Below are 27,478 nucleotides of genomic sequence, written 5' to 3'. Positions count from 1 at the left end.
TTGAGACATCCTTGAAGACGTCATTCAAGAAGCTGGTCCGTTGAGAGCTGTAGTAAATCACAAAATCATCCACAAAGAGGGAGCCCGAGACATTGAGAAGGAGACAATCCATAATTGGATTTATGGTGATGGCAAACAGTACAACACTTAGCACGGAGCCCTGGGGTACCCCATTTTCTTGGCCAGATAACCATCGAATGCGACTCCTAACTTCTGAGGAGGGAGTGAAGGTGTTAAAAGGGCTAGTAAAGAAGTCCCAGCTTGCCTTCTCGCTATCATGGATGACGCGACGGCATCGCACACGTAACTGCTTACAGTGGATACAGCTGGCAAAAGTAGGATGGTGGCAGAAAACGCGAAGAGCATGTCGCCGCTCATGTATTGCGTCATGGCAAGGCTCACTCCACCAAGGAACTGGGGGGGTGCCGGGGCAAGTCAGAGGTGTGAGGTATTGAACGTTTTGCGGCTGTAAGAATAACTTCTGTAACATGAGTGACCTGATCGTCGATGCTAGGAAAGTGACGATCATCGAATGTCGCTAGAGACGAAAAAAGTGTCCAATCGGCTTAGGCAAACTTCCAGCATCTCGGGCGCATAGATGGTAGTTGTGGCTGCAATCAAAGGACACATGGAAAATGGTCACTCGAGTGTATCAGGAAGAGTGAACCATTCAAAGCGCCGAGCTATCTGAACAGTACCGACTGAAAGGTAAAAATGAGAGAAATTCGTAGTGGAGGCAGACAAAAATGTAGGTTCCCCAGTGTTGAGGCAAACAAGATCCGCTTGGTGGAAGACCTCAATCAATAGGGAGCCACGCAGAAAAGGACGCAGAGATCCTCAAAGCGGGAGGTGGGCATTGAAGACCCCAGCCAGCAAACAGGGGGGGGGGGGGGGGGGGCAGGAGCTGACCAAGGAGATGAAGGAGATCAGCTCTTGCCATTGGTGTGGACGATGGAATGTATACGGTACAAAGAGAGAAAGTGTATCCAGAAAGGGAAAGACAGACAGCAACAGCATGGAAGGAACTGTTTAAGGGGATCGGGTGATAATGGACAGTATCATGTAGAAGAATCGTAAGTCCCCCACGTGCTGGAGTGCCATCAACAGAGGGGAGATCAAACTGGACTGACTGAAAACGAGGGAAAACAAAGCGACCATGGGGACGCAGTTTTGTTTCCTGAAGACAGAAGATGACCGGCGAGTGGGATCGTAAGAGGATCGACAATTCATCCCGATTGGCTCTAATGCCACGGATATTCCAATGGATAATTGACATAGGGTGGACAGAAAAGGGAAGAATCTCACTACGGTTGCTCTCAACTCAACGACTGCTGCGAGCCAGCGGCCGACAGCGTGGAATGGCATTCAGCCAAAGGCAGAAGATCCTGATCCATAGGTTGTTCGGGGGCAGCTCCTGCCACCAGCGATCGGCCGGTAGATCGGCTGCCAGCAGTGCACCTTGGTGACATAGAAGACGGCCGAGGGCAGTTACCGCAAGGTAGCGCTGTAGATGAGACACGCCATGGCGGACAAGGAGAGGAACTTGGTTTATTATGAGCTTTCTTGGAAACAGGACGTTGAGATGAGGGAGAAATCGAGGGTTGTGTTGTCGGGGTACGTAAAAAATATTCACGAGTAGGCTCTTTTTTGGAAGTCCGGGTGTCAGATTTTGTTTGGGGCTCGTGGTTTAGCAGAAGCCAATGAAGGGTGAGCCATAGAGTGAGCAAGTGATAGTGGGGAGGTTGAACAGGAGATCTTTGCGCTGGCCGATCTAACGACTATGCGCCTAAAGGTGAGATCAAAAGTCTGCGTGGCTGCCTCCTTAGTAGGCCGAGGAGATGCAAGGACAGTGCTATATTTACCGGCCGGAGGCACAGTGGGATTTCGACTGGTGAATAACTTATGAGCAGCAAATGTCGACACTTTTTCCTTCAGTCTGATTTCCTGAATGAGCCGTTCATCTTTGAAAATTGGGCAATCTCTAGAGGAAGCAGCGAGGTCACCCATACAGTTGACGCAACGAGGGGATGGAGGTGGACAAGCACGTAACGTATTTTGCCAGATTGGAACACGGCTGACTGGTATGACTGAACCGCTGACACCGATAGCAAGGCATAGGGTTGGGGATGTAAGGGAGAACTGAAATTATCTCATAGCCCATTTTAATGTTCGATGTTAGTTGAACTCTGTCAAATGTCAAGAAGATAGTACGGGTTGGAACCAAGTCCTTGTCAACCCCTTTTCATGACTAGATGAACAGCCGTTACGCCCTGGTCAGACAGGTAGTATAAACCACCCCGCATGATGAATTTAAAGTGTGGTGCGCATCCACACGGACAGGGGAAGTGTGTAGCAGTGAAGTTTGCAGCAATATTTGTGCCTGGAGGGCACTGACTGCTTCTAACACGGTGCCATTTCGTAATCGGGAACAAGACTTTACAGGACCTGCAATCAACACCCTTCTGAATAATGAAAGGGTTGAAAGTGGAGAAGTCTTGGCCTTCGTCCACCCAAGAAACAACAAGGAACTGTGGCATTGATGGAAGAATTGTCCATGGCTGAGACTCATTTAACTTCCACTTGTGAGCAGACATTGCACATGTAGAGGAAACCATTGCAGAAGTATCCCCCATGATTACCGGTGTCTCCGATGGCGCACTCCTTCCTTGTGAGGGCCCTCTCTGGGGGCACTCCTGCCTTAGGTGATTTTTCACACCTCAGGTCACACCTCCCAAGAAACGGACGGAGGGACGAATCTGAACATTCGGAAGGTACCTGCTCGGGTAATCACCCCTACCTGGGCCTGGCCATTACCAGGGGGTATGTACATGTCCTACCTGTCTACCCGGGGCGGGGAATTACGCGTTATCCCGTCACCGGCAACGCGTGGAAGCTTGTGGATCAACCTTCAGACAAGCACAGGGAGGAAAGAAAGAGGAAGGGAGGAACAAAGAAAAGGAAAGGAAAGAAGAGAGGTCTCAAACGCCACAGCAGAGAAGAGGGTAACGAGAAGGGGCAAGGAAAAGAGAAGGACAGAGACTTTCCAGCATAGAAAGCGAAGAAGAGAGACTGTCTTACAGTTACGAGCATCCATCTCCGGACGTAGAAACAAAACATACTCTCAGAGGGAGAGATGGGGAAGGGAAGAGGCGGAGGTGAGGGGGGGGGGGGGGGGGGGGGAGGATGGGGGATGGGGGAAGGATTTGGAAAAGGAAGGTATGCCGCCCGGAAATAAAAGAGAGCTGCACTAGCTCAGGGTCCCGTGCTCGCCACGCGTATCCACAAAAGAGTTATGGACCCCCTTGGGGAAAACTGGATCTGATTCGGGATGAGGGACAAACCCCCTGGAAAGCTGGGGAAGCCTCATCCTTTGACCTGTGCTGCTGCTTCTTCTCCATTGGAGGGAGGGAGGAGTTGTTATCAGTAAGGGAGTAGGTGGCAGCAATATCTGGATCAGACAGAAAGCGAGCAGCTATTGGGCCCTTGCAGCATGGGTCCCTCAGCTGACCCAAGGTTGTAGTCTTCCTATCTTGAGAATGCCGGGGAGGCATGTTCAGAGATGGAGCCCCATCCAAGCAGGAGCAGGATGTTTTCTCTGGCTGAGAAGGAGGAGGAGGAGGAGTAGTTCCTTGAGGGGAAGGGATGAAAGCTATCTGGTGGCAGGAAAGAGAAGGGGTCCAGGATGAGCATAAGGAGGGGAGGACGGGAAGACGCAACTCAGGCAAAGGTAGATGAGAGATTCACAGAGTGAAGTTTGTCAAAGTTCTTTCGGGCCTCAAAGTAGCTGAGATGGTCAAGGACCTTTATTTCCTGGATTCTTTTTTTCCTTTGTGTAAATTGGACACACTGGTGAGTGGGGAGAATGGAGACCTGAGCAGTTTACACAGTTAGGCAGTGGGATGCATGGGCTCCACACATGAAAAGGGTGGCCACAGGAATGTCACCGCATCGTGAGGACAGGTGGCTGAACTTGAGGCAACGGAAGTAACACATGGGAGGTGAAATGTATGGTTTGACATAGCATTTATATATCATTACCCTGACCTTCTCAGGCAGGGTATTCCCCTCCAAGGCCAGAATGAATGGACCAATGTCTACCAGATGATCCTCTCTGGACATGCCGAACAAAATGAACGCCACATCGTTCCAGATTAGCCCTAAGGTCATCATCAGATTGGAGGAGAAAGTCCCTATAGAAAATTATACCCTGTGTCGTGTTGAGACGGTCACAGGCATGGAGGGAGGCTGACTGACTGGCAGAAGTTGTCTTATAAGGAGGGAGCCAGGCAGTAGAAGTCCTCCCATCAGTCCTGGTACAGACCAGGAACCACAGAAAGGGTTTCACCCCATACTGGCGGGCCTGGCCTTCCTCCCAGTGGTAAGCAAGGAGAGCACGGCCGGGAAGGCAGAAACAGGAACCGAGACAGAACTATGCCTCGGAAGAGACACAGCTGAAGAAGAGCGGCCAGACAGTTTCATACAAATCATGTGCCAAATGTCTGTTCTGGTACCATCCACTCTGAACAGGGGTTCGCCTCATGGGTACCAACGAGCCACAGCACGAGTTCCGATGCCCCGAAAAGATGGGCAACCACTCCTAGGCATGCACGAGGTGTTCACAGCACAGGTACCGGCAGTTTCATCCCTCTAGTGTCTGGGGGCTCAACCAGATGGGTACATAACAGCCCCACCACACAGACTTGCTACCAAGCTGGTGACCTAGCAAGGAGGTGAGAGGGTTATGGCAGGGAGGGAGGGTAAGGGAGGAAATGGAGTGGGGGAGGAAGAGGGGGAGGGGGAGGGGGAGAGGAGGGAGACACAAATCCACACCAAAGACACTAGGCAGGGAGTTCTTCCCCATCTGATCACATTACAGATTTCAAATTTAGAGATAGAGAGGTCAACCTGAGGGGGACCAAAAAAGAAAAGTCAAGAAAGAGGAGAAAAAAACAAACAAACCAAATCTACAAGATGAAGTGAAGTCAGGAAGGCAACTGAGCCGACATAAATAAGAACACCAAAAGAGGACAAGGAAGAGGCAAACAGAAAGGAATAAGTACTGGGAAGAAGAAGGAGGGGGCAGGTAAAACAGGCTGGAAAAGGAGAAAGGCTGCAATAGCTCTGGAACTCATGTGCACCACATAAGTACCCACAAAAGAGCCGTGGGCCACCTGGAGGAAAGCATAGAGTTATCCTACTTAACAGGTACCTGACCAGGCCTTGACACCAACCATGTCAGATTTTGATGAAACTTGGCACAATTACTTCTTTTATCATCCTGAAAGCACTTGTAAAATTTTTTTGCTCTATTTCTTATACTTTTTTTTATAAATTTTTAAAGTTTTTAGATTTGGCGTTGTTTCAGCAGTCGGAAATCTTAACTTAAACGTGTCCTCACAACTAAAAAAAATTGTATATTAAAGGATACTCAAGATATAAGTATGAAATTTTGGAATAAGATTGTGTATTATATCTAAATGTTAAAAAAAATTACCATAAAGATATATTAAAATCTTCCAAATGGAAAAAAATTTACAAGGTTTTTTTTTTTTTTTTTTTTTTTTTTTAGCTAACGGATGTTTAGTTTTACAAAAACTGCAATATCTAGTCTCAGACCTGATAGAAAGCTCAAATTTGTTTTAAAATACTCTTAATTGTATAGGCTATTAGATAAAAGAAAAATTATGTTGGCTTTTTAACCTGTTTAATAGTTATCTAATTTTTAAAATAATATTAATTATATTTTAAAAATAGAATGTACCAAGTGACTTAGACACCGAAAATAAGTTTTTGTCTTCTTGAAGTAACAATGTACGCTTGGATTTTGTTTTGTTACTCCTGTGTTTTGAAGTAAAAAATTATTACAGTGTTAAATAGTGCTTGGATAGTATTTTATTAAGTTTATTCAAACTTTCAGTAAGTACTATTACTTAGTTTACAGAGATTCTTTTCCAATATCCTATAAAAGTAACCAGAACAGTAATCAGACCAAAAGTGAAATCAGTATGTCAGATATTCAAACCTGTAGCGTAGGGTTATTTAAAAAATCTGACTGTTTCCAAACAACCTACACACCTTCAAAAAAGTTACAATTGGTATCTGAATTGAATGAGGAAGAAAAATATTTGATCCACTTACGATCTGGAATTAATCTGTGTGAATTTAAGAATATATGTTCACACCACAGCTACTACTATTTAAATGTTTTTGAAAAGTATCAAACAACATGTGTAGACCCACTAAAAAAACACAAAAAGCCCATCAAAAAATCATTGAGAAGTGTAGGCTTGGATCTTTCTAAACAATTACTAACAAAAAATATTAGCATAAAACCTGGACAAAAGCTTTGCTCAACATGCCGTAACTTTCGTGAGGAAAAATTAAGAGTTGAAGTCAATGAAAGTGAAACAGATGATGAAGTCATGGTTGAATTAGAATCATTGGAATCCAGAAATGAATCCCTCGTACAAACTAAAATTGCTCTTGATAGTTTAGGTTTAGCACCGATAAAGCTTCGCGGCTTGTCAGAACAAAGTAAAGGGTCTTATTTTAAAAGGAAGGTTAGCAGTGTTGAAAAGACTGCAAAAAAGGCGGTTTCAAAAGCATTAAAATATGATGCACCAAGTTCTGATGATGACGAAGAAGATACAAGTGTGGTTGAGAAAGCAAAGAATTTTGATGTAATGATTTCTCTTATGAAAGAGAAGATTTCATCTGTTGGGAGGTCTAGAAAAATCCAGATTCTGACCTTGGCTCCAGATTCTTGGAGTCGAAATAAAGTGATGAAAGAATTTAATGTAAGTGAGTACATGGTGCGACAAGATAGAAAGCTAAAATCTGAAAAGGGTATTTTGGAAACTCCTGGTCCAAAAAAAGGTAAAACTCTTTCTGAAAATACAGTCAGACTTGTAACAGATTTTTATGAAAAGGATGAAAGTTCCAGAGTGCTACCTGGAACAAAAGACAAAGTAAGTGTTCAAAAAAATGTGTACATGCAAAAAAGACTCATTTTGTGTAACTTGAGAGAACTCTATTATTCTTTCAAATGGGAGAATCCCGAGGTAGAAGTAGGATTTTCAAAATTTTGTTTCTTGAGACCTAAATGGTGTATCCTTGGTGGTGCTGCAGGCACACACACTGTATGTGTATGCAGTATCCAGCAGAATGTCAAACTATTACTGGATGCTGTGAAAATTGAAGAATCTTATAAAGACCTAATTAAGATGCTTGTGTGCAACACAGAAAACCAAAACTGCATGCTACATCACTGCGACAGCTGTCCTGTAAATACTGCACTAACTGAGTACTTAACTGAAAAACTAAGTGAAGATTATGATTTAGAAGAAGAAATTGTAATCAGTCAGTGGGTTAACACAGACAGGGCAGAAATAATCAGTCTATCAGTGTTGAAGACTACATTTCTTTATTGGTTAGGTCATTGGAAAAGCTCACCCCGCACTCGTTTATAGCAAAATCCCAATCAGCAGCCTTTAAAAGATTGAAAGAAGACCCACCACCCAAAACAGCAATTATTGTGATGGATTTCAGTGAAAATTATTCTTTTGTTATACAAAATGAGATCCAAAGTTACCACTGGAATAGAGGTGGTTGTACTCTACACCCAGTTGGAGCTTTTCTAAGAAATGAGGAAAACAATGTTTTGTTTCCAGCCACTGTTTTATTAGTGATGACCAAGAACATGACACTGGTTTTGTTAACTTTTTACAAAAAGAAATTACAAAGTGGCTGTCATTACATCATATTGACATTGACTCAGTTCACTACTTTACAGATGGTTGTGCTGGGCAGTACAAAAATAGAAACAGTTTTAAAAATTTGACTGAACACTTGAGAGACTTTAATTTGAAGGCCCAACACTCTGTTTTTGCAACAAGTCATGGGAAGTCAATTTGAGATGGCCTAGGAGGAAATATTAAAAGAATTTTAAGGAAAGCCAGTCTATACCTTTCAGACGAAGAACAAATAATGACAGCAATCGAAGTGTACAAATTTTGTGAAAAAAATATTGAAAACATTCATTTTCACTTTATTGACAAAAAAGAAGCTTATTTGCTATGGTTAAAACCAGAAAAACGTTTTTCAGCAACCCGAACCATTCCTGGAACACGAAGTTTTCATAACTTCAAACCACTTCCAACAAACAACCTTGAAATTAGAAGGACAACAGATAGTGTAAAACCCTCCTTAGTCTTTTCTTTCCATTCTTCCTCTGATTAGGTTCGTGTTGAACCATCCATAAATAGCTATGTGGCTGCAAATTATGATGGTAACTGGTACTTTGGACTGGTAAAAACAATATTCAATGATGAAGAAGATGCAGAAATTCTATTTCTACATTCTTCAGGACCAGCTGCATCATTTTATTGGCGTGAAAGAGAAGATTCTTGCATAGTGCCTTTGGAGCACATAGTCTGTGTAGTAGACGCACCTCAATCAAGCGGCACTGGAAGAATGTATTACTTCAAAAAAGACTGTATCAAAAGAACTGAAAGCTCTTGGATGAAGTGGAAAAACAGTTTGAATCAGCATTAATGTTTATTAAAAAGACAAAATTACTCAAAAAATTCAATGTTTCAAGCAATCAGTTGGGTTATACATAAGTGTCGTAAGTACACTATCTTTGTACATAATTCTTATGTAATCTACTATAATTAATAAACATGTTAAAAAATCATTATTATTTTTGTTTTATCAAGTAGCCTATATGTTTAAGAGTAAATTAAAACAAATTTGAGCATTCTATCAGGTCTGAGACTCTAGATATTGCAATTCTTATAAAACAAAACATCCATTAAAAAAAAAAAAAAAAAAAAAAAAAAAAAATACATATATATGCTTTTCATAGAAAATATTAATATATTTTAATAGTATCATTTTTATCTTCAAATATGTATAATAAATAAACTTGCTGCACAAATTCATGATGTTATCTAAAAGAGTTTTTAAGATAAGCTATTTTAAAGTTTTGAATACAAATTAAATTTATCATTTACGAAGGTCCGGAAAACGCAAAACATAAAAACTTTAAAAATTTATAAAAAAAAAACTATAAGAGATACAGCAAAAAAGTTTGCAGGTGTTGTCAGGATGGTATTAGAACCATTTGAGCCAAATTTCATGAAAATCTAAGGAGGTGGGTGTAAAATTTATTTTTTATTGGGTGATTTGATATGGAATGACCCATTAGTTACTTTCATGCAAACCCATGTATTAGAAAGGAACACCTGGAATGATCTAAGAGCTGATAGAAACTGTGAGATGATGATATAGGAAGATAAGTTTTATAACAAAAAGACCAAGAAAATAATTGTATTCACTGTAAGACTATGACAAGTGACAGACAGTAGTTGTGGAATTAATTGTATTATTACCTTCTTTTATTCCAACAGCATCTAAAGTATTTTTCTTGGGTTCTAGGTCCCCACTTCATCTGATCATTGATTGTTCCCAGAAAATTTTTTTCTAGCTCTCTAAGAAAATAATTGTATTAACTGAAAGATTATGAACAGTGGTAGAGTGTAATAATGAAACTCACTGAATTAACATCTTCTTTGATCCCAACAGCATCTAAACTATTTGTCTGGGGTTCCGGATCGCCAACTTCAACTGCCCACTGATGATTTCCACATAGTTTCCTTCTATCTCTCCAAGCCCTTCTTACGAGAACATTTGTGTCCAGACTATACTCTTCCACCATTTCAAGGCCATCTTCCAGTTTGTAATGAATTTTACGCTTACCTGCAAAATAAAGTCAGATGATAAGAACTACACATGTGTAATATGATCACAACATAATTCATCCAATGGAAGCTGCTGCTGTCATACTATCATCTCACATTTCAAGAAACATACACATAAACTGTATGCAGGTGTTCTTTGACCTGTCAAAAGGCCTCAGTGGATATATAATGTGTAGGTGAAATGATTTTTTAATAATTACTGAATCCCATATTATTGTCTGAACAAAATGACTAATATACTTCAGGTTTATCAACTGAAAAATATTTCATAAATGATCATTTCTACTTAAGATTGTTTTTACAACTTTATATTATGAAGCAAACTTTAATAATAGTGCAACTCTTTGCAATTTGTTCAGACATTTAAAAATAAACCCGAATAATATTTAAAAAATAAATAAAATAAACTATCACAATATTATGCCAAATGAGTCACTGGAAAGAAATACGGGAAGTAATATTAATTACTCAGATTTAAATTTTTATATGTAAATCAGATCTGCAGCATACAACAGCACACAAGCAAATAATATTCTCAATAAGTGACAGATTAGTCAAAACTAACTTTCTAAAGATAATTATGATTAAGTCTTAATTGTCAGGTGCAACCAAATTTTAGAATGTTCTTGGTTCTTTGTATATCATCACCAAAAATAAAGGACAAGTTCCCAACTGAACGATGGACTATCCTCTCATCAGATAATCAAGTTCATTCTACCAAAAATAAACAACAACAACTACCACACACTGACGCATCCTTTTTCTGGAAAAAGAATTCCCGTACCAAAGGGCGGTACCCTGTTTAGACTACTTTACCAATATTTTACTTATTGAAGTGACTGAAAGGGGCTATACACTAAGCCACTAAGATGGTTTCACTGTGCACTGTTTCTTATTTCCCACTTCTAGCCATTTGTCCTTGCAGTGAAATGTGATATTTTGACTTTACAGGATGGCCAATGGATTTATGAGGACACCATACTGTACAAAATTGTTAAGGCTTTCGTGGCCACTTGTCGGAATGACTGGACGGTCAGTTAACACCAGGATCAAAGAGCATAAGCGACATTGCAGGTTGGGGCAGGTGGAGAAATCGGCCGTGGCAGAGCACGCACTGAATGAGACCGACCACGTAATAAAATTCGCCAACACAGAAGTTCTGGCTGTAGAGAAGCACTATCACACGCACTTGTTCAGAGAAGCTGTAGAAATACAAAAACACGCGAACAGTTTGAACAAGAAAGAGGAAAGCCTTAAGGTAAACTGATCCTGGCTTCCCGTACTGCAGCAAACGATCGTCGCAGGTAGCAAGAGGAGAACCGCACCAGAAATGACCGCGGAGAAGCCCTCGGACGTTGGCGTGCCAGGTACATACAGCCTGCGGCCGCGAGCTCGGTTCCAGTTCACCACCGGCAATGGAGGGTGAAGCTTTGACAATGCCAGCCACTCGTGCTGGTGAAACGTCAGAAAAATCATTAGATGAACGTCGGCCGAAGAAGCCGAGACACCATACTGTGCTACACTACAAATCTTGCAGGTGCCTTTAGCTGTCACATCCACCAATAATTCATTTACCTGATTTCTTACACAGTTTGATACCTATAACACTGGTACTTCTTTCCCTCCTTTCTCAGGTAAAGAAAGGCTCACCAAATGGCCTTTACCTGTTTTCTGCTGAGAGCACAAACTAAGAGCTGAACTGAGTTGGTGGGTGGAGCTTGGAAGAAAAAAAAAAAAAAGACCAAGATTGTGAGGCAAATGTTCTACAAACATGAGAAATATTGTTCCCAGAAGCCATACAGAGTTGTCTTAACATATTTTGCCTCCAAGTAGTACCATTGGCCATCTCATAATATGACACTAAACAGATAATACTTGCATAGTAAAGTTAGTTGTAAAACTAACTTCATCAGAGTCAGTTTATCTACAGTGGAGTAACATATTCTGAAAACAGTGAAAATGAATAAACAGCTGTTTGGACTAAAAGATTCACAAAGCTATCATCTGCAGGTATACTCTGCAAATGACCTTACAGGCTGTTTTCCCCTTTCCTGTTCCATTAATGAATGATGGGCCGGAAAAACAACTGTCTGTAAACCTCCATATGAGCTCAGAACTCCGTTTTCTCATTGTGGTCATCTCGTCAGATGTATGTAGGAAGTAGACATATGTTTCCTGAATCTTCTTGGAAACTATATTTGTGGAATACAGCAGTGAACTTCTCCTTCACGCATCTACATCTGCATCTGCGTAGACAATCCACGAGCCACCATACGCTGCGTGGTGGAGGGTACCCTGTGCCACTACTTGATGCCTCTTCTGCAGCTTATGCCACTGAAGTTTGTCAAATCATTCCATGACATCCGCACACTTGCTAAACAAATCTATGACAAAATAAGCTGCTTCTATTTGTATCAGTTCTACCTTTTGTAACACCCTTTAAACAAGGAGAAAAACATGAGAATCACTCACACAAAAGATTTATGAAATTTATTTCCTTAGGATCCTGCCAATGAATCAGTCTGGAATCTGTCATTCCTACATCTAGATTTATGTGAGTGTTCCACTTTAGATCACTACAAATACATACTTCAACAGATATTATGATCCCATAATTGAACAACAATGGGCCTTTTTACCAGATTCTGTGTAATGTGTTGCTGCTGTGTGTTGTATATTTTGTGTGATTGGTAGTATCTTGACAATTCACATGTCACTGTAAGATGACCCTCAGATGAATAAAGATAAATGAATGTACAAATTTATGTCAGAAGTCAACCGCCAATTCCAGACCAAGTGTAAGAAGAAAACCTGCATTGCTATTCAGTTTTTTTGGATTGCGATTTACCTATATTTGACATCCTCATCCGCGATCAGGCTAATGGGTATTCCAATATTATCCACTAGATTTTTATATGAACAGTGACGGCAATGCCCTTATAATACTCCCTTTGGGAACTCTCATCTATTGCTGAGCACCACAGCACAATCAGGAAATTAACACATGATATGCTCCAAATTATCTCTGAAGCATTCTGCCATGACAGCTCCTGAGATGTGTGGTCCACAATAGTATTCGTTTACCATATTCGATACACCTACCCAGACCATTTGTCATTCAGATACTGTAAAAACCACAATTAAGTTCCTTATGGCAAAAAAAAAAATGCCTCAACCATTGGTATCACCCAGCAGATACTTGAAACAAAGATGATGTGACTTACCAAACGAAAGCACTGGCAGGTTGATAGATACACAAACAAACACAAACACACACACAAAATTCAAGCTTTCGCAATCAACAGTTGCTCCATCAGGAAAGAGGGAAGGAGAGGGAAAGACGAAAGGATGTGGGTTTTAAGGGAGAGGGTAAGGAGTCATTCCAATCCCGGGAGCGGAAAGACTTACCTTTGGGGGAAAAAAGGACAGGTATGCACTCGCACACACACACATATCCATCCGCACATACACAGTCCCAGCTGTCTGTCCATAATATTATGTGGTACTGTTCTCATTAACAAATTAGACTAATTCTGGGATCATACCATGGGCACTCCTGCAATTAACATCACATGCCCCAACCATGGACCATGGACCTTGCCGTTGGTTAGGAGGCTTGCTTGCCTCAGCGATACTGGTAGCCGTACCGTAGATGCAACCACAACGGAGGGGTACCTGTTGAGAGGCCGGACAACTGTGTGGTTCCTGTATGGTCCCTGAAGAGGGGTAGCAGCCTTTTCAGTAGTTGCAGGGGCAATAGTCTGGATGATTGACTGATATGGCCTTGTAACACTAACCAAAACGGCCTTGCTGTGCTGATACTGTGAATGGCTGAAGCAAGGGGAAACTACCGGCGTAATTTTTCCCGAGGGCATGCAGCTTTACTGTATGGTTAAATGATGATGGTGTCCTTTTGGGTAAAATATTCCGGAAGTAAAATAGTCCCCCATTTGGATCTTCGGGCGGGGACTACTCAGGAGGACGTTGTTATCAGGAGAAAGAAAACTGGCGTTCTATGGGTTGGAGCGTGGAATGTCAGATCCCTTAATCGTAGGTTAAAAAATTTAAAAAGGGAAATGGATACGTTAAAGTCAGATATAGTGGGAATTAGTAAAGTTCAGTGGCAGGAGGAACAAGACTTCTTGTCAGGTAAATACACGGTTATAAATACCAAATCAAATAGGGGTAATGCAGGAGTAGATTTAATAATGAATAAAAAAAATAGGAATGCGAGTAAGCTTCTACAAACAGCATAGTGAATGCATTATTGTGGCCAAGATAGATATGAAGCCCATGCCTACGACAGTAGTACAAGTTTATATGCCAACTAGCTCCGCAGATGATGAAGAGCTTGATGAAATGTATGATGAGATAAACGAAATTATTCTGATAGTGAAGGGCGACGAAAATTTAATAGTCATGGGTGACTGGAATTTGATAGTAGGAAAAGGTAGTGAAGGAAACACAGTAGGTGAATATGGAATGAGGGGCGCGAAATGAAAGAGGAAGCCACGTGGTAGAATTTTGCACAGAGCATAACTTAATCATAGCTAACACTTGGTTCAAGAATCGTAAAAGAAGATTGTATATGTGGAAGAAGTCTGGAGATACTGGAAGGTTTCAGATAGATTATATAATGGTAAGACAGAGATTTAGGAACCAGGTTTTAAATTGTATGACATTTCCAGGGGAAGATGTGGACTCCGATCACAATCTGTTAGTTATGAACTGTAAATTAAAACTGAAGACACTGCAAAAAGGTGGGAATTTAAGGAGATGGGACCTGGATAAACTGACAGAACCAGAGGTTGTAGAGAGTTTCAGGGAGCACATTAGGGAACGATTGACAAGAATGGAGGAAAGAAATACAGTAGAAGAAGAATGGGTAGCTTTGAGAAATGAAATAGTGAAGGCAGCAGACGATCAAGTAGGTAAAAAGATGAGGGATAATAGAAATCGTAGGGTAACAGAAGAGATATTGCATTTAATTGATGAAAGGAGAAAATATAAAAATGCAGTATATGAAGCAGGCAAAAAGGAATACAAACGTCTCAAAAATGAGATCAACAGGAACTGCAAAATGGCTAAGCAGGGATGGCTAGAGGACAAATGTAAGGATGTAGAGGTGTATATCACTAGGGGTAAGATAGATACTGCCTACAGGAAAATTAAAGAGACCTTTGGAGAAAAGAGAACCACTTGCTTGAATATCAAGAGCTCAGATGGAAACCCAGTTCAAGCAAAGAAGGGAAAGCAGAAAGGTGGAAGGAGTATATAGAGGGTCTATACAAGGGCGATGTTCTTGAGGACAATATTATGAAAATGGAAGAGGATGCGGATGAAGATGAAATGGGAGATATGATACTGTGTGAAGAGTTTGACAGAGCACTGAAAGACCTAATTTGAAACAAGGCCCCAGGAGTAGACAACACTCCATTAGAACTACTGATAGTCTTCAGAGAGCCATCCCTGACAAAACTCTACCATCTGGTGAGCAAGATGTATGAGACAGGCGAAATACCCTCAGACTTCAAGAAGAATATATTAATTCCAATCCCAAAGAAAGCAGTAGTTGACAGATGTGAAAATTACTGAACTATCAGTTTAATATGCCGCAGCTGTAGAATACTAACACCAATTCTTTACAGACGAATAGAAATACTGGTAGAAGCCAACCTTGGGGAAGGTCAGTTTGTATTCTATAGAAATGGTGGAACATGTGAGGCAATACTGACCCTATGACTTATTTTAGAAGATAGACATAGGAAAGGTAAACCTATGTTTCTAGCATTTGTAGACTTAGAGAAAGCTTTTGACAATGTTGACTGGGATACTCTCTTTCAAATTCTGAAGGTGGCAGGGGTAAAATACAGGAAGCAAAAGGCTATTTACAATTTGTACAGAAACCAGATAGCAGTTATAAGAGTCGATGTACATGAAAGGGAAGCAGTGGTTGGGAAGGGAGTGAGACGGGGTTGTAGCATATACCCGATGTTATTAAATCTGTATATTGAGAAAGCAGCAAAGGAAACAAAAGAAAAATTCAGAGTAGGAATTAAAATCCATGGAGAAGAAATAAAAACTCTGAGGTTTGCCGATGACATTGTAATTCTGTCAGAGACAGCAAAGGACCTGGAAGAGCAGGTGAACGGAATGCACAGTGTCTTGAAAGGAGGATATAAGATGAACATCAACAAAAGCAAAATGAGGATAATGGAATGTAGTTGAGTTAACTCAGGTGATGCTGAGGGAATTAGATTAGGAAATGAGACACTTTAAATAGTAAATGAGTTTTGCTGTTTGGGGAGCAAAATACTGATGATGGTCGAAGTAGACTGGCAATGGTAAGGAAAGCGTTTCTGAAGAAGAGAAATTTGTTGACCTCGTGTATAGATTTAAGTGTCAGGAAGACATTTCTGAAAGTATTTGTATGGAGTGTAGCCATGTATGGAAGTGAAACATGGACAATAAATAGTTTATACAAGAAGAGAATAGGAGCTTTCGAAATGTGGTGCTACAGAAGAATGCTGAAGATTATATGGGTAGATCATGTAACTAATGAGGAGGTATTGAATAGAATTGGGGAGAAGAGAAATTTGTGGCACATGTTGACTAGAAGAAGGGATCGGTTGGTAGGACATATTCTGAGGCATCATGTGAACACCAATTTCACCAATTTAGTATTGGAGGGCAGCGTGTAGGGTAAAAATCGTAGAGGGAGACCAGGAGATGTATACACTATACAGATTCAGAAGTATGTAGGTTGCAGTAGGTACTGGGAGATGAAGAAGCCTGCACAGGATAGAGTAGCATGGAGAGCTGCATCAAACCGGTCTCTGTATTGAAGACCACATCAACAACATTTTCTGTTTCTGGTCTGCATATTCTCCTCTGTGATGAATGTGATTGATCATCTACTCCACCCTGTGAATATGACATGTAATTAATTACTAAGTCTGTGGAGGGATTTCTCTACCCTGAAACCATGTGCACATGGCACGTTTGTTCTGTGTAGAACACATATGACATATTGACAGAGGTCCTACAATTTGCAAGCTGATAGTGGGCGTCACTAATCTGCACCATCGATCACCATAAAATCATTTATGCCTTTGCTTAAAGCCCTCCATTCAGTTCCAAAGCAGAGACCTCTGGGCATGAGGGTGCAAATTATGAGACTGCCTCCATTCCAGGTGCAAGGCTTGCTATCTGTACCAACAATCATTTGTTGTATTTTGTAGTTCTTATATACAGTAATACTTTCTATAACTGTAAAGGAAAACTGAAGAGATTTTCCTCCTCATGGAAGAATAAGTTTATCCATTTTTGTTCCACCCACAGATGTTTCAGCACTTTATGTGTTACCTTCAGTGGGTTTGTGTGTAAAGTTCTTGTGAATGATAAAATCACGCAGAGGTTCATATGAAATTCAGCTTGAGGCTATTTCCACGTACAAAGGTGTGATACTCAGACATTAATTTATGTTAGTTTACTTACATAGTTAATGTCTATGACACTTATTGACCAGCTGGGCCACAAAATATGATATTTCTGTATTGTGCTGAAAATTAGGCCTACAATGCCGTTTTGGCAAACAACAAGGTTATAAATGAAATGGTTATAAATAATGAAATTAAAACAATATGGATAAAACAGGATTCTACAAACCACATAGAGGAGGCGTTAAGTTACAGACAGGCACAATGAAAAAGAATGCTTAACATATTCAGCTATTGGACTAAGTCCTTCATAAGATATAGAAAACCCACACACTAGCCAACCCACAAACACATGGCTACTCTTACGTCCAGACACTAAGGCCTGGCTTGCTGTGTATGACATTAGTAGAAATCTTTGCCGATTTGGGCAGTGAGATAAGAGATGTGAGGCAGTGAATGGGAGGGACAGCAGGATATGGATGGAGAGAGAAGAGCTGCATGTGGGAGCATGTAATGGCACGATAGCAACAGGGTAGGGCTGCTAGGTACAGTATTGACTGGCAGTGCTGAGGGCAGAGGAGAGAAGTAGAGAAGGGGAAAGGGCTATGCAGGTGTGAGGTGCACTGGCAGGATAGGAGGCATGTGTAGTGCTAGAGTGGGAGCAGGCAATGGGATAGGCTGCTGGGACAGTGATTAGTGAAGGTTATGTTATAGGAACAGTACCCACTCACACATTTCACAAAAGCTGGTGTTGGAGGGACGAATCCAGAAGTTACAAGACTCTGCAAAGTTGGTTACATGAAGTGCATGTTGGGTGGCATCCTCAGCAACTGGGTGAGCTAGATGTCTCTCACCCACAGTTTGGTGATGACCATTCATGTGGACAAACAGCTTGTTAAATGTTATGTCCTCTCAGAATGCAGCACAGGTGTTGCACCTATGTTAGTACATCACATGGCAGCTTTCACAGGTGGCCGTGCTTTTGATGGGGTAGGAGATGTCTGTGACAAGATTGGAATGGGTGGTGGTGGTGGTGGTGAGAAGATCTATGGAACAGGCTTTAGATCTACGTCTATTGGAGAAATATGAGCCATAAGGCAAGAGGTTGGGAGCAGGGGTGGAACTGCACAGGTAGGCATGGGAATACTACTGTGGAGAGGGATGCAGAGAGTAAATACAAGGATGTTTCTCATTACAGGGCATGATGAGAGGCAGCTGAAACCCTATCGGAGAACGTGATTTAGTTGTTCCAGTCATAGGTGGTACCGAGTCAAAAGAGGGCGCTCTTTCGTGGTTGGACAGTGGATATGTGGGTGTGGTTAGTGACTTGGGAGGCACAGAATATCTGTTTCTGGAAAAGGTGTGGATGGTAATTTTGGTCTGTGAAGTCCTCAGTGAGGCCCTTGGCATATTTGGAGAAGGGCTGCTCATCACTACAAACATGATTCATGTGGTTACACTGTATGCAAGGGATGTTTTGGTTTAGAACGGGCAGCAACTGTCAAATTGGGGGCTGGTAGGGCAGAGTTACTGGTGTATCCATCCTTGAGGTAAAGGTCGATATCAAGGAAGATGGCTTGTTGGGCTGAGAAGGAAACGGGTGAAATGAATGGGAGAGAAGGTATCGAGATTCTGGAGGAATGTGGATAGGGTGTCCTCACCATCAGTCCAGACAATGAAAATGTCACTAATTTAAGCTAGGTGAGAGTTTTGGTATATTCTGGGTAGTTATGAAGGGTTTCTCCAGATGACCCATGAACAGATTTGCCCATGAAAATGGGCAATGACGAGTCGACGTCCATTGCTGTAGCTACCACATATTTGTTTGCAGGTGATGCCTTCAAAGGAGAAGTAATCGTAGGTGAGGATATGGTTGATCATAGTAAACAGGAAAGAGACTGTTTGTTTGGAGTCAGTTGAGCATTTGGAAAGGTGCTGTTTAAAGTGGGGATGTATCATGGATACATAGAGGAGTAAACTGAGACATGGGCATTGGCAATGCTGGTGCAGAGGGAGTGTCATCAAAAGTGGTGAGCAGGGTGCTGTGTAGTAGAGCAACAGAAACTGTGGAGAGACGGCAGAGGAAATTGTTGGTATCTTTTATATAGGAGGGTAGGTTGCAGGTAATAGGCTAAAGGTGTTGGTCCACAAAGCCAGAGATTCTCTCTGTGGGAGTGCAAAACCACCCCAAAATCGGACATCCGTGTGGTTGTGTTTATGTTCCTCAGCAAGCAATTAAAAGGTAAAGAGTTGGAGCGTGGTGGACATGAGGACAGCAATAGACTCAGGGGAGAAGTTTTGGGGTGGACCTAGTGATTTCTTAAGGGACTGGACATCCTGCTGGATTTATGGAATGGGGTCTCTGTGGCAGGACTTGTAGGTGGATGTATCTGGCAGCTAGCAGAGACCCTCCACCAAATAATCCCTGTTAATTGATAACCACAGCCTTTATTGGTAGGTAAGATTATCAGTTTTTAGGTGGTGGTTTGTTGTTGGTTCCCATGTAGAGAGATTTGGGGAACGATGGTGAGACAAGGTTGGACGTTAGTAAATTCTGGAACATTAACAGACGTTGATTTGGGGACAGTGGGGATGGATCACTGTTCAATAGAGGAGTAACCTTAGTGAGGCAGGGTTCAATATTGTTTTTGGATTGAGTCTGATTGGTAGGCCTAGTCACGAAAAAGTGTTTGCACTGCAGGGACCAGAATAAAGAGAGGATCTCCTTCACAAGTCCAGCACGACTGAATTTGAGAATGGGGCAGAAGGTAAGGTCTTTGGAAAGGACTGATACTTCTGTCGGAATGAGGCTTTTGGAGGACAGGTTCATGACTGTGCTGCATGTCTTTTTTGGAAGGGACTTTCTGTGGGTGTGGTAAATATATTGTCTGCAAGAAATGGTTTGGCAGGTATGAGGGAATGCAGGGTGGTTTGATGGAGGCTCTTGTAGTTGTGGTGGACAGCGGTAGTCAAAAGAAGGAGTCTGGGATGAATAGACTGGACAGTTTTTTGAAGTGGTGTTGTGCATGCTGCTCTAGTTCCTGGAGGGCAACGGTTTTCACCTGGGAGATGGCATGCAGGAATTTGGGATCGCAGAGCATGAGGATTTTGTGGATGGAGAAGAGGTAGTGCAAGGAGGTTTGGGGCTGTCTTTTATAGTTTTGTACAACTAGGTTGGTGATGGCTATAGAATGACAGAATTTGAACAGATAATGGCAACTGTGGAAGGAGGGGTTGCAGACGGAGATATGTAATTTGATATTCAGGCCATTTGTGGCAACAATGCAGGAACAGTATGTGGGAATGTGTTGTGGCCACGGGTAGGAGATGTTTCTATTACTGATGCAGAAGGAAGGAGCAATAATCCATAGTGAATGACAACAAAACATATAAAAATACAAGGGAATATCACAAAAAAACACAACCAAGATGAAACAGACAAAAAGAACAAAGTATAGTGAAAAAAAGATGAAAACCGACTAAGTAAGGTCTACAACAAAAAACTCAAATGAAATAAAATCAACCCGAAAACAGGATAAGAATTTTACCATCAATCATGGGCTGCAATCTCTCGTTCCACAATGACCTCTATCTGTTCAAATCCCATCAGTCCACAGCTCTCACCAACATAGTCCTGCAAAACCACATCAAGCCCAAACCTCGTTGCACTACCTCCACTCCATCCATAAAATCCTCTTCCTCTGCAATCCCCAAATCCTGAATTCATTCTCCCAGATTAAAACTCCTGCTCTCCAGGAACTATAGCAGCATGCATAACACCGCCTCAAAAAACTGTTCAATCTATTTATCATCTCATACTCCCACCCTGGACTACTATTTCCACCACCACAGGAAGAGCCTCATTCAAACCACCCCACAACCACTTATATCAGCCAAAACCTGTCTTGCAGACACTACTCCCAGAAAGTCCCTCCCACTATCCTACAGAATCCAGAGCCTAAAAAGACCTCCAACACAGCCATGAACCTGTCCTCTGACAGCCTCAGTCTCACAAAAGTATCAGTCCACTCCAAAGGCTTCACATTTTGGTTCACTCTGAAATTTAATCATGCTGGGTGTGTTAAATAAGTTGTCTCCTTTTCCCAGTCTCTACAACAGAAACACTTTTTTGTCAGTAATCCTACCAATCTTACTCAAACCAATATTAGATCCTGCCTGGTTCAGTTTACTTCTTCATCTATCCATGATCCACCTCCACTACCCACAAATTGCCCTGTTTCTTTCCTGACTTTATTAAACTTGAATCTTGCCCTGCCATCGTTCCCCAAATCCCTCAACGTGGAAACCAACCTCATACGTGCAGAACGAAATACAAACCACCACCTAAAAACACTTTAAATAATGGCATAAATGGACAATTTCCTAGGCCAGATATTTTTCTGAGTAACTGGTCTCATTCACGCAGACAGACAGGTTATTAGTTGTTATGTCCACAAAGACTGTGGCACAGTGGTTGCAGCAATGTTGGTCACATGGCTGCTTTCTGCAGATAACCCTGCCTTTGGTGACATAGGAGCTGCCTGTTAAAGGAGAGCAACAGAAAATGAGTGGCCGGGAGGCGCAGAGATCAACCGTCTGTGGAATGTATGTATTATGCTTCACAAAATGGACATTGTCAACATTCAAGATATTCAAAACAAACTATTACTGTGCACCACAAACACCAAATTAAAACTTGCACACTGTAGTGTTAACAAAGGTTTGCAGCATCAAGATCAAAAGCCAATTCCTCGGCAGCTACAAATTGGGCATGATGTTCAGCAAGGTATCCACTCTTAAAGAATGGGTATTGAATCATATTGGCGTACCAAAGTGATGAGAACTGATGGAACGTGATGGCATGCTACTAAAAGCGAAAGAGTCTGTTGTTGAACTTATTGTGAAACTGGCTATCTTTTAAGGTGGAGCATAGCTGCAGACAGTGTGATAATATGTTTTATAGGCACAGAAAAAACAAACAGCCAGAGACTGAATTTGCCCAGTGGTATGAATTGCAATGTGTCACACTTTTCAGGATGGATAATTTGATATAAAGGAGTATGATTTTTACATGCAGACCAGGAATTGAACTATAACATGTTATTTTGACCAGCTATTGGCCAAAAGCAGAGCTTATATCACAGCTGTTGTTCTCTTATGCCTATTTTCCCACACTTGCTTGCTGTGAGGTAAATATCCCCTGCTGCTCTCGCAAGACTGTGCACACAAGAAATAATCGTAAGGGGCAGAGCACCTCCAACTTCTCACAGCACAACAAATAACTTTCCAGACAATTTACCTTCCAGATTAATAACTGGCATAATTGTATACGAATGCATTGAGGCATTGATTCCAGTTGATCTTGGTACACCTCCTTGGTACCTCTAATTTCCAGGGTTCCTTTCATATTCATTTCCTCCTCAAATTCTAATTGGTCAGAGTTGAAAAAAGATTCCTCACTGAACAGTGGAATAAATCTGTTTACCTCATCTACAAAATTTTTGGGCCAATGCCGGGGTTTGTTGTGCTTCATCAAGTTGACACTTTGTTTGAAATTTCGTTATCTCATGTCTTCCAAATCTACAGAACAGTCTGAAGTTATGCAACTGTCCACTGCTTCCCTTGAAATCACTGTAATTTATGGTGCATGCATTTTGATGTGCATAATGTAGCAGGTCACTATTGTGCACATCCTGTAAATTGTATCAAACTTACTTGAAACACGCAAGTACCAGCATTTGTAACAAGTGCATCTTATCCTCCCTTGAATATCCATAGTTTTTCTTATGCACTATATTATGATGTTGCTGTGGACTTTTTCAAAAAAAAATTTTTTTTTTAATGATCGTCCATGTACACAATTATGTTTAGTACCTGCTCCTTGTACAATGATTGTGCTTTACTGTGTTGGACTGGAGACGAGATCTGTGGCTCCCTGTCCAACAAGGATGATGAGCTACGAGGGTTGACTGAAAAGTAATGCCTCCACATTCGTAACTCTTCAACGTTTGGCAGCATTGATATGCGGCAGATACTGGCTTGTTCCATACCCTCTTCTCTACAGCTCCAGTTGGCGGGAAGCCTTAGCATTGAATGGTTGTGTTGTTACAGTGTAAAGTATGGAACCCTATGCAGACAGTTGGTCAATGTGATTAAGTAGAGTATGCTTCATACTCTACATGTGAATTTGTTGATGTATGTCATTATTTGTCATTTGTTACTGTCTGCTGATGTGTGTATTGTGTTGCCTAATTCTGTATTTTGTTGTTTACTTGTATCATACTCATTCTACAGTGCTATTTGCTTCATTATCTTTAGTTTTTTTATATAATCCCAATTGTTGATAGGTGGTGTTATTAGATACCTAAATCTGGTTTGATCATGTATAGTGGGATGGTTAGTGAAAACATGCCTATTGTTTTTCTTGTGTATGATGAGATCCAAAAAACTGAACCACTAGCCTTTTATCTGTATCGGTCACAATGGTGTACTGCATTTGTGAATGGATAGTGTTCATGTTATCATTTAGCTTTTGTATGCAGGTATGAGGTTTGTCTACTAACTAAATTATATCACTGACATATCAGTATCAAGTTTTACATTTAACTACTTTAGTTTTACTATACTGTCAAAGACATGGGTTTTGATGTGATTCATAAATGTCAGCTAGGAGGTCACTGATTCTTCCTTGTTGGAAGTACAAGCTATTGTTGAATATAAAGTAGTTTTGTTCTGGGCTGAGCTTGAGAATGACAGATATTCCATGTAAAACATTATGGGCAGGTCAATCTGCCCTCTAGTTTCCATCACAAATAAACTGGCAAACTGTGGATATTTGTTTGTCCTCGAGCAGTTTTTATGCTTATCAAATGACAAATAGCCTTGATTATTTACCAGCTTTAAAAAAGGCAACTTCTACTTTATGACTGCTCTGCCATCAGTGTGTCCATCTTTGAATTTCAGCCATATCCAAAATTTTCCTCTTTTGCGATAATGCTATTCAGTTTATTTCACAGTCAATGTCCTCTATTTGTTTCGTTTTGGTGTGCTTTAGGGTGCAAAAAGCAACTGGGGTCATACACACCCAAGTCAAAACTATAGAACTTGAAGACAGAGAGGAGTTAAATGACTATACGTCAGTCCCAATGGACAGAATAGGAGACAGCTAAAAATAGGCATGTGGAAAAGGGGCTAAAAAAACACCATACAGAAACAGAGGTCCAAAACTACAAATTAAATGGCCTTTGCCATATTGCTTTGGTGGATAAAACGTAAAACGCGGTTGACAGCCCGCACGTCATTTGCTAAAACACCTGATAAATCAGACGGCAAACCCAAGCTGGAACGTGAATCATTAAAAAAAAGAGCATTCCAGTAGGAAGTGGCAGACAGTTAAAATTTGGGCGCAATGTGTACAAAGTGGTGGGGTAGTGCCACTTAGCAGATGACGATGGCTAAAAAGGCAGTGCCCAACATGCAGCTGAGTTAAAATAATCTCCTCCTGGCAGGAGGGCCGACAGGAGGTCGTCCAAGGCACGGGGAGAGGCTTAATAAGCTGAAGCTTATTCCCATGAAGGGAGAATAATGGCAATACCAAAGGGACACCACCTCCCGACAATAGCAATGCAGAGATCATCGGAGGGAATATATGTACTCGCGGGCTGAGGTACGAGGACTGCAGCCTTGGCAGCAGCCTCGTTTCCTGGCAGACTGACATGACCAGGGACTCACAGAAACGTGACACTGGCTCCACCAAGAGTGAGCAAGTGACAGTTTTCCTGGACCAGCTACACTAAGAGATGAGCATTGTAAAGGGCACATAGACTTCGGATGGCATTGAGTGAATCTGAGCAGAGGACATAATTGAAAAGGCTGTATCGCCAGATGTACTCCGTGGCCTGATACAAGGTGAAGAGCTGGGCTGTAAATACTCAGGAGTGTGCCGGAAGCCAATATCAAAATACACAGGTGCCAATGACGAAGGCACACCCGACCCCATGGTCAGTCCTAGGATCATCAGTGTATACAAAGGTACTATCGCGAAGTGCCATTGTCGATGCTCCAGGAGTAAAGACAATCAAGACAGCACTGAAGACACTGTTCAGTGAGACATGTCCATGGAGAACTGCAATAGATGGAAATCGTCATCAAAAAGAAAGTTAGAGACGTCCAGCAGGAGACAGGCCATTATAGGGTTAATGGCGATAGCAAAGAGAATGAAGCTCAGGACGTAACCCACAGGCACCTGGATAAAGGTGTCTGACAAGGCAGAACTCACATGCACCTTGAAAACTCAGTCTTGTAAAAATACTTGAAGAAACCAGGGCAGGTGCCAATGGAAGCCCCACACATAAAGAGTACAGAGGAGCAAGTTCTCCAGCAGGTGTCGTAGGCCTTCTCTAAATCAAAAAACATGGCCACAGTCTGCGATTTCCACAGAAAACCATTCATGACATAGGTGGGCAAACTAAATGAGATGGTCAACTGCAGAACGCCGCACTCTAAATCCACACTGTGCATTCATTAGCAAATGGCGAGACTCGAGCCACGACATCAGCCGAGCATTGTTCCATCACCTTGCAAACACAGCTGGTAAGAGATGGGGTGGTAGCTGCAAGGAAGGGTTTTGTCCTTACCAGGCTTAGGTATGGGTATGACAGTGGCTTCATGTCAACATGCAGGAAATGTGCACTCGGCCCAGATCCAGTTGTACATGTTAAAGCAGAAAGCGCATGCCCGCAAGAGAAAGGTGCTGCAATATCTGAATGTGGATGGCATCTGACCATGGGGCAGAGGATCGGCAAGGACTGAGAGCGTGATCTAGCTCCATCATAGTAAAGGTGGGATTGCAGCACTCACAATGCGGAGAAGAGAAGGGAATTGCTCGAGCCTCCTCCACCCATTTCCGATGAAGGAAAGCAGGGTGGTAGTGGGAAGAACTTGAAACTTACGCAAAATGGCGGCTCAAGGTGTTGGAGATAGCAACAGAATCCACAATGACATCGTCAGCGACTGTCAGGCCAGAAATTGGGGAATGGATCTTGGTTCCAGAGAGCCATCGGAGGTTGGCCCACACGACAGAGGAAGGTGTGGAAATGTTAAGGAACTAGTGAATGAAATCCAGCTAGCTCTTTTGGTATCCCGAATAATGCGACAATACTTTGCACGCATCTGTTTATAATGAATTCAGTTTGCCAGTGTAGGGTGGTGGTTAAAAATGCAGAGAGCACGTCTACATGTGTGAACTTCATCACGGCATGCCTCAGTCCACCAAGGGACTGGGACACGATGTGGTAGAGAGGAAGTGCAGGGAATGGAATATTCTTTAGCAGTAAGGATTAAGTTTGTGAGATATTTGACCTGGTCATAACAACTGGGGAAATCTTGTTCTTCGAAGGTCACCAGGGAGGAGAAAAGGTGCCTGTCAGCCTTAGTAAGCTACCATTTGGGCATGCATGCGGGTGGGGTAGCAGTCAGCAAATGGATAGCACACGGGAAATAGTCACTCGAGTAGTAATCAGAAAGAACGGACAACTCAAGACGATGGGCAAGCTGGGCAGTGCAGAAGGATAGTTCCAAATGGGAATAGGTGTGCGAGGAGTTGGAAAGGAAAGTGGGTGCTCCAGTGTTAAGGCAGAAGAGTTTAAGTTGGTTAAGAAGGTCAGCCAAGAGGACACCTCTCTGACAGGTCCTGGGAGAACCCCAAAGGGGATGATGTGAATTAAAGTCACCAAGTAGCAAAAATGCCCAATAAGTTGAAGGAAGTCTGCCCTGGTGACAGCAAATGATGGAGGGACATATACAATACAGAGGTAAAAAGTCGGGTGGGGAAGGAAAAGGCGAACTGCAACAGCTTGAAGAGTAGTAGTCAGGGAGATGGGCTAACTATGAACGTCATCCTGTATGAACAGCATGACATCCCCGTGAGAGGGAATGCCGACCTCAGGGGGAAGGTGAAAATGAAATGCTAAGAAATTTGAATGCTCAAAGCTGTCGGGAGAGCGCAATTTCGTTTCCTGCAGGCAGCGTACAAGGGGACGCTGAGACACTAAAAGCAGCCGTAAATCCTATTTGTGGGACCAAAGGCCGCGAACGTTCCATTGGTGGAGAGTCACGATGAGGAAGAGAGATAGGGGTGTCACCTCAGCAGCTGCCGAGTGACAGCTGGAGAAGAGGCACTACTACAGGCCACAGAAGCTGGAAGATCCTGCTCCATGGGGTTCACAGAAGCATCAGCTTGCTTGTGCAGTCAGTCTGTGGAGTCCAACGCCGAAAAAC

The 27,478-nt window shown here is 42.1% G+C and overlaps 1 protein-coding gene across 2 annotated transcripts in view; it reads right to left on the bottom strand.

Annotated features, from left to right (window-relative positions):
- The window catches only part of LOC124615948 (protein DPCD), a 68,144-nt gene that overhangs the window by 34,455 nt on the left and 6,211 nt on the right, over positions 1-27,478 (bottom strand). For both annotated transcript variants that reach the window (XM_047144160.1, XM_047144152.1), the window contains exon 3: positions 9,557-9,759. In XM_047144160.1, the coding sequence (XP_047000116.1) occupies positions 9,557-9,759 (203 nt within the window). The remainder of the gene's footprint in view (positions 1-9,556; positions 9,760-27,478) is intronic.

This window comes from Schistocerca americana, chromosome 1, assembly GCF_021461395.2.
Source record: "Schistocerca americana isolate TAMUIC-IGC-003095 chromosome 1, iqSchAmer2.1, whole genome shotgun sequence".
Classification (NCBI taxonomy): Eukaryota; Metazoa; Arthropoda; class Insecta; order Orthoptera; family Acrididae; genus Schistocerca; species Schistocerca americana.
This window is presented reverse-complemented; position numbering and strand designations above follow the sequence as displayed.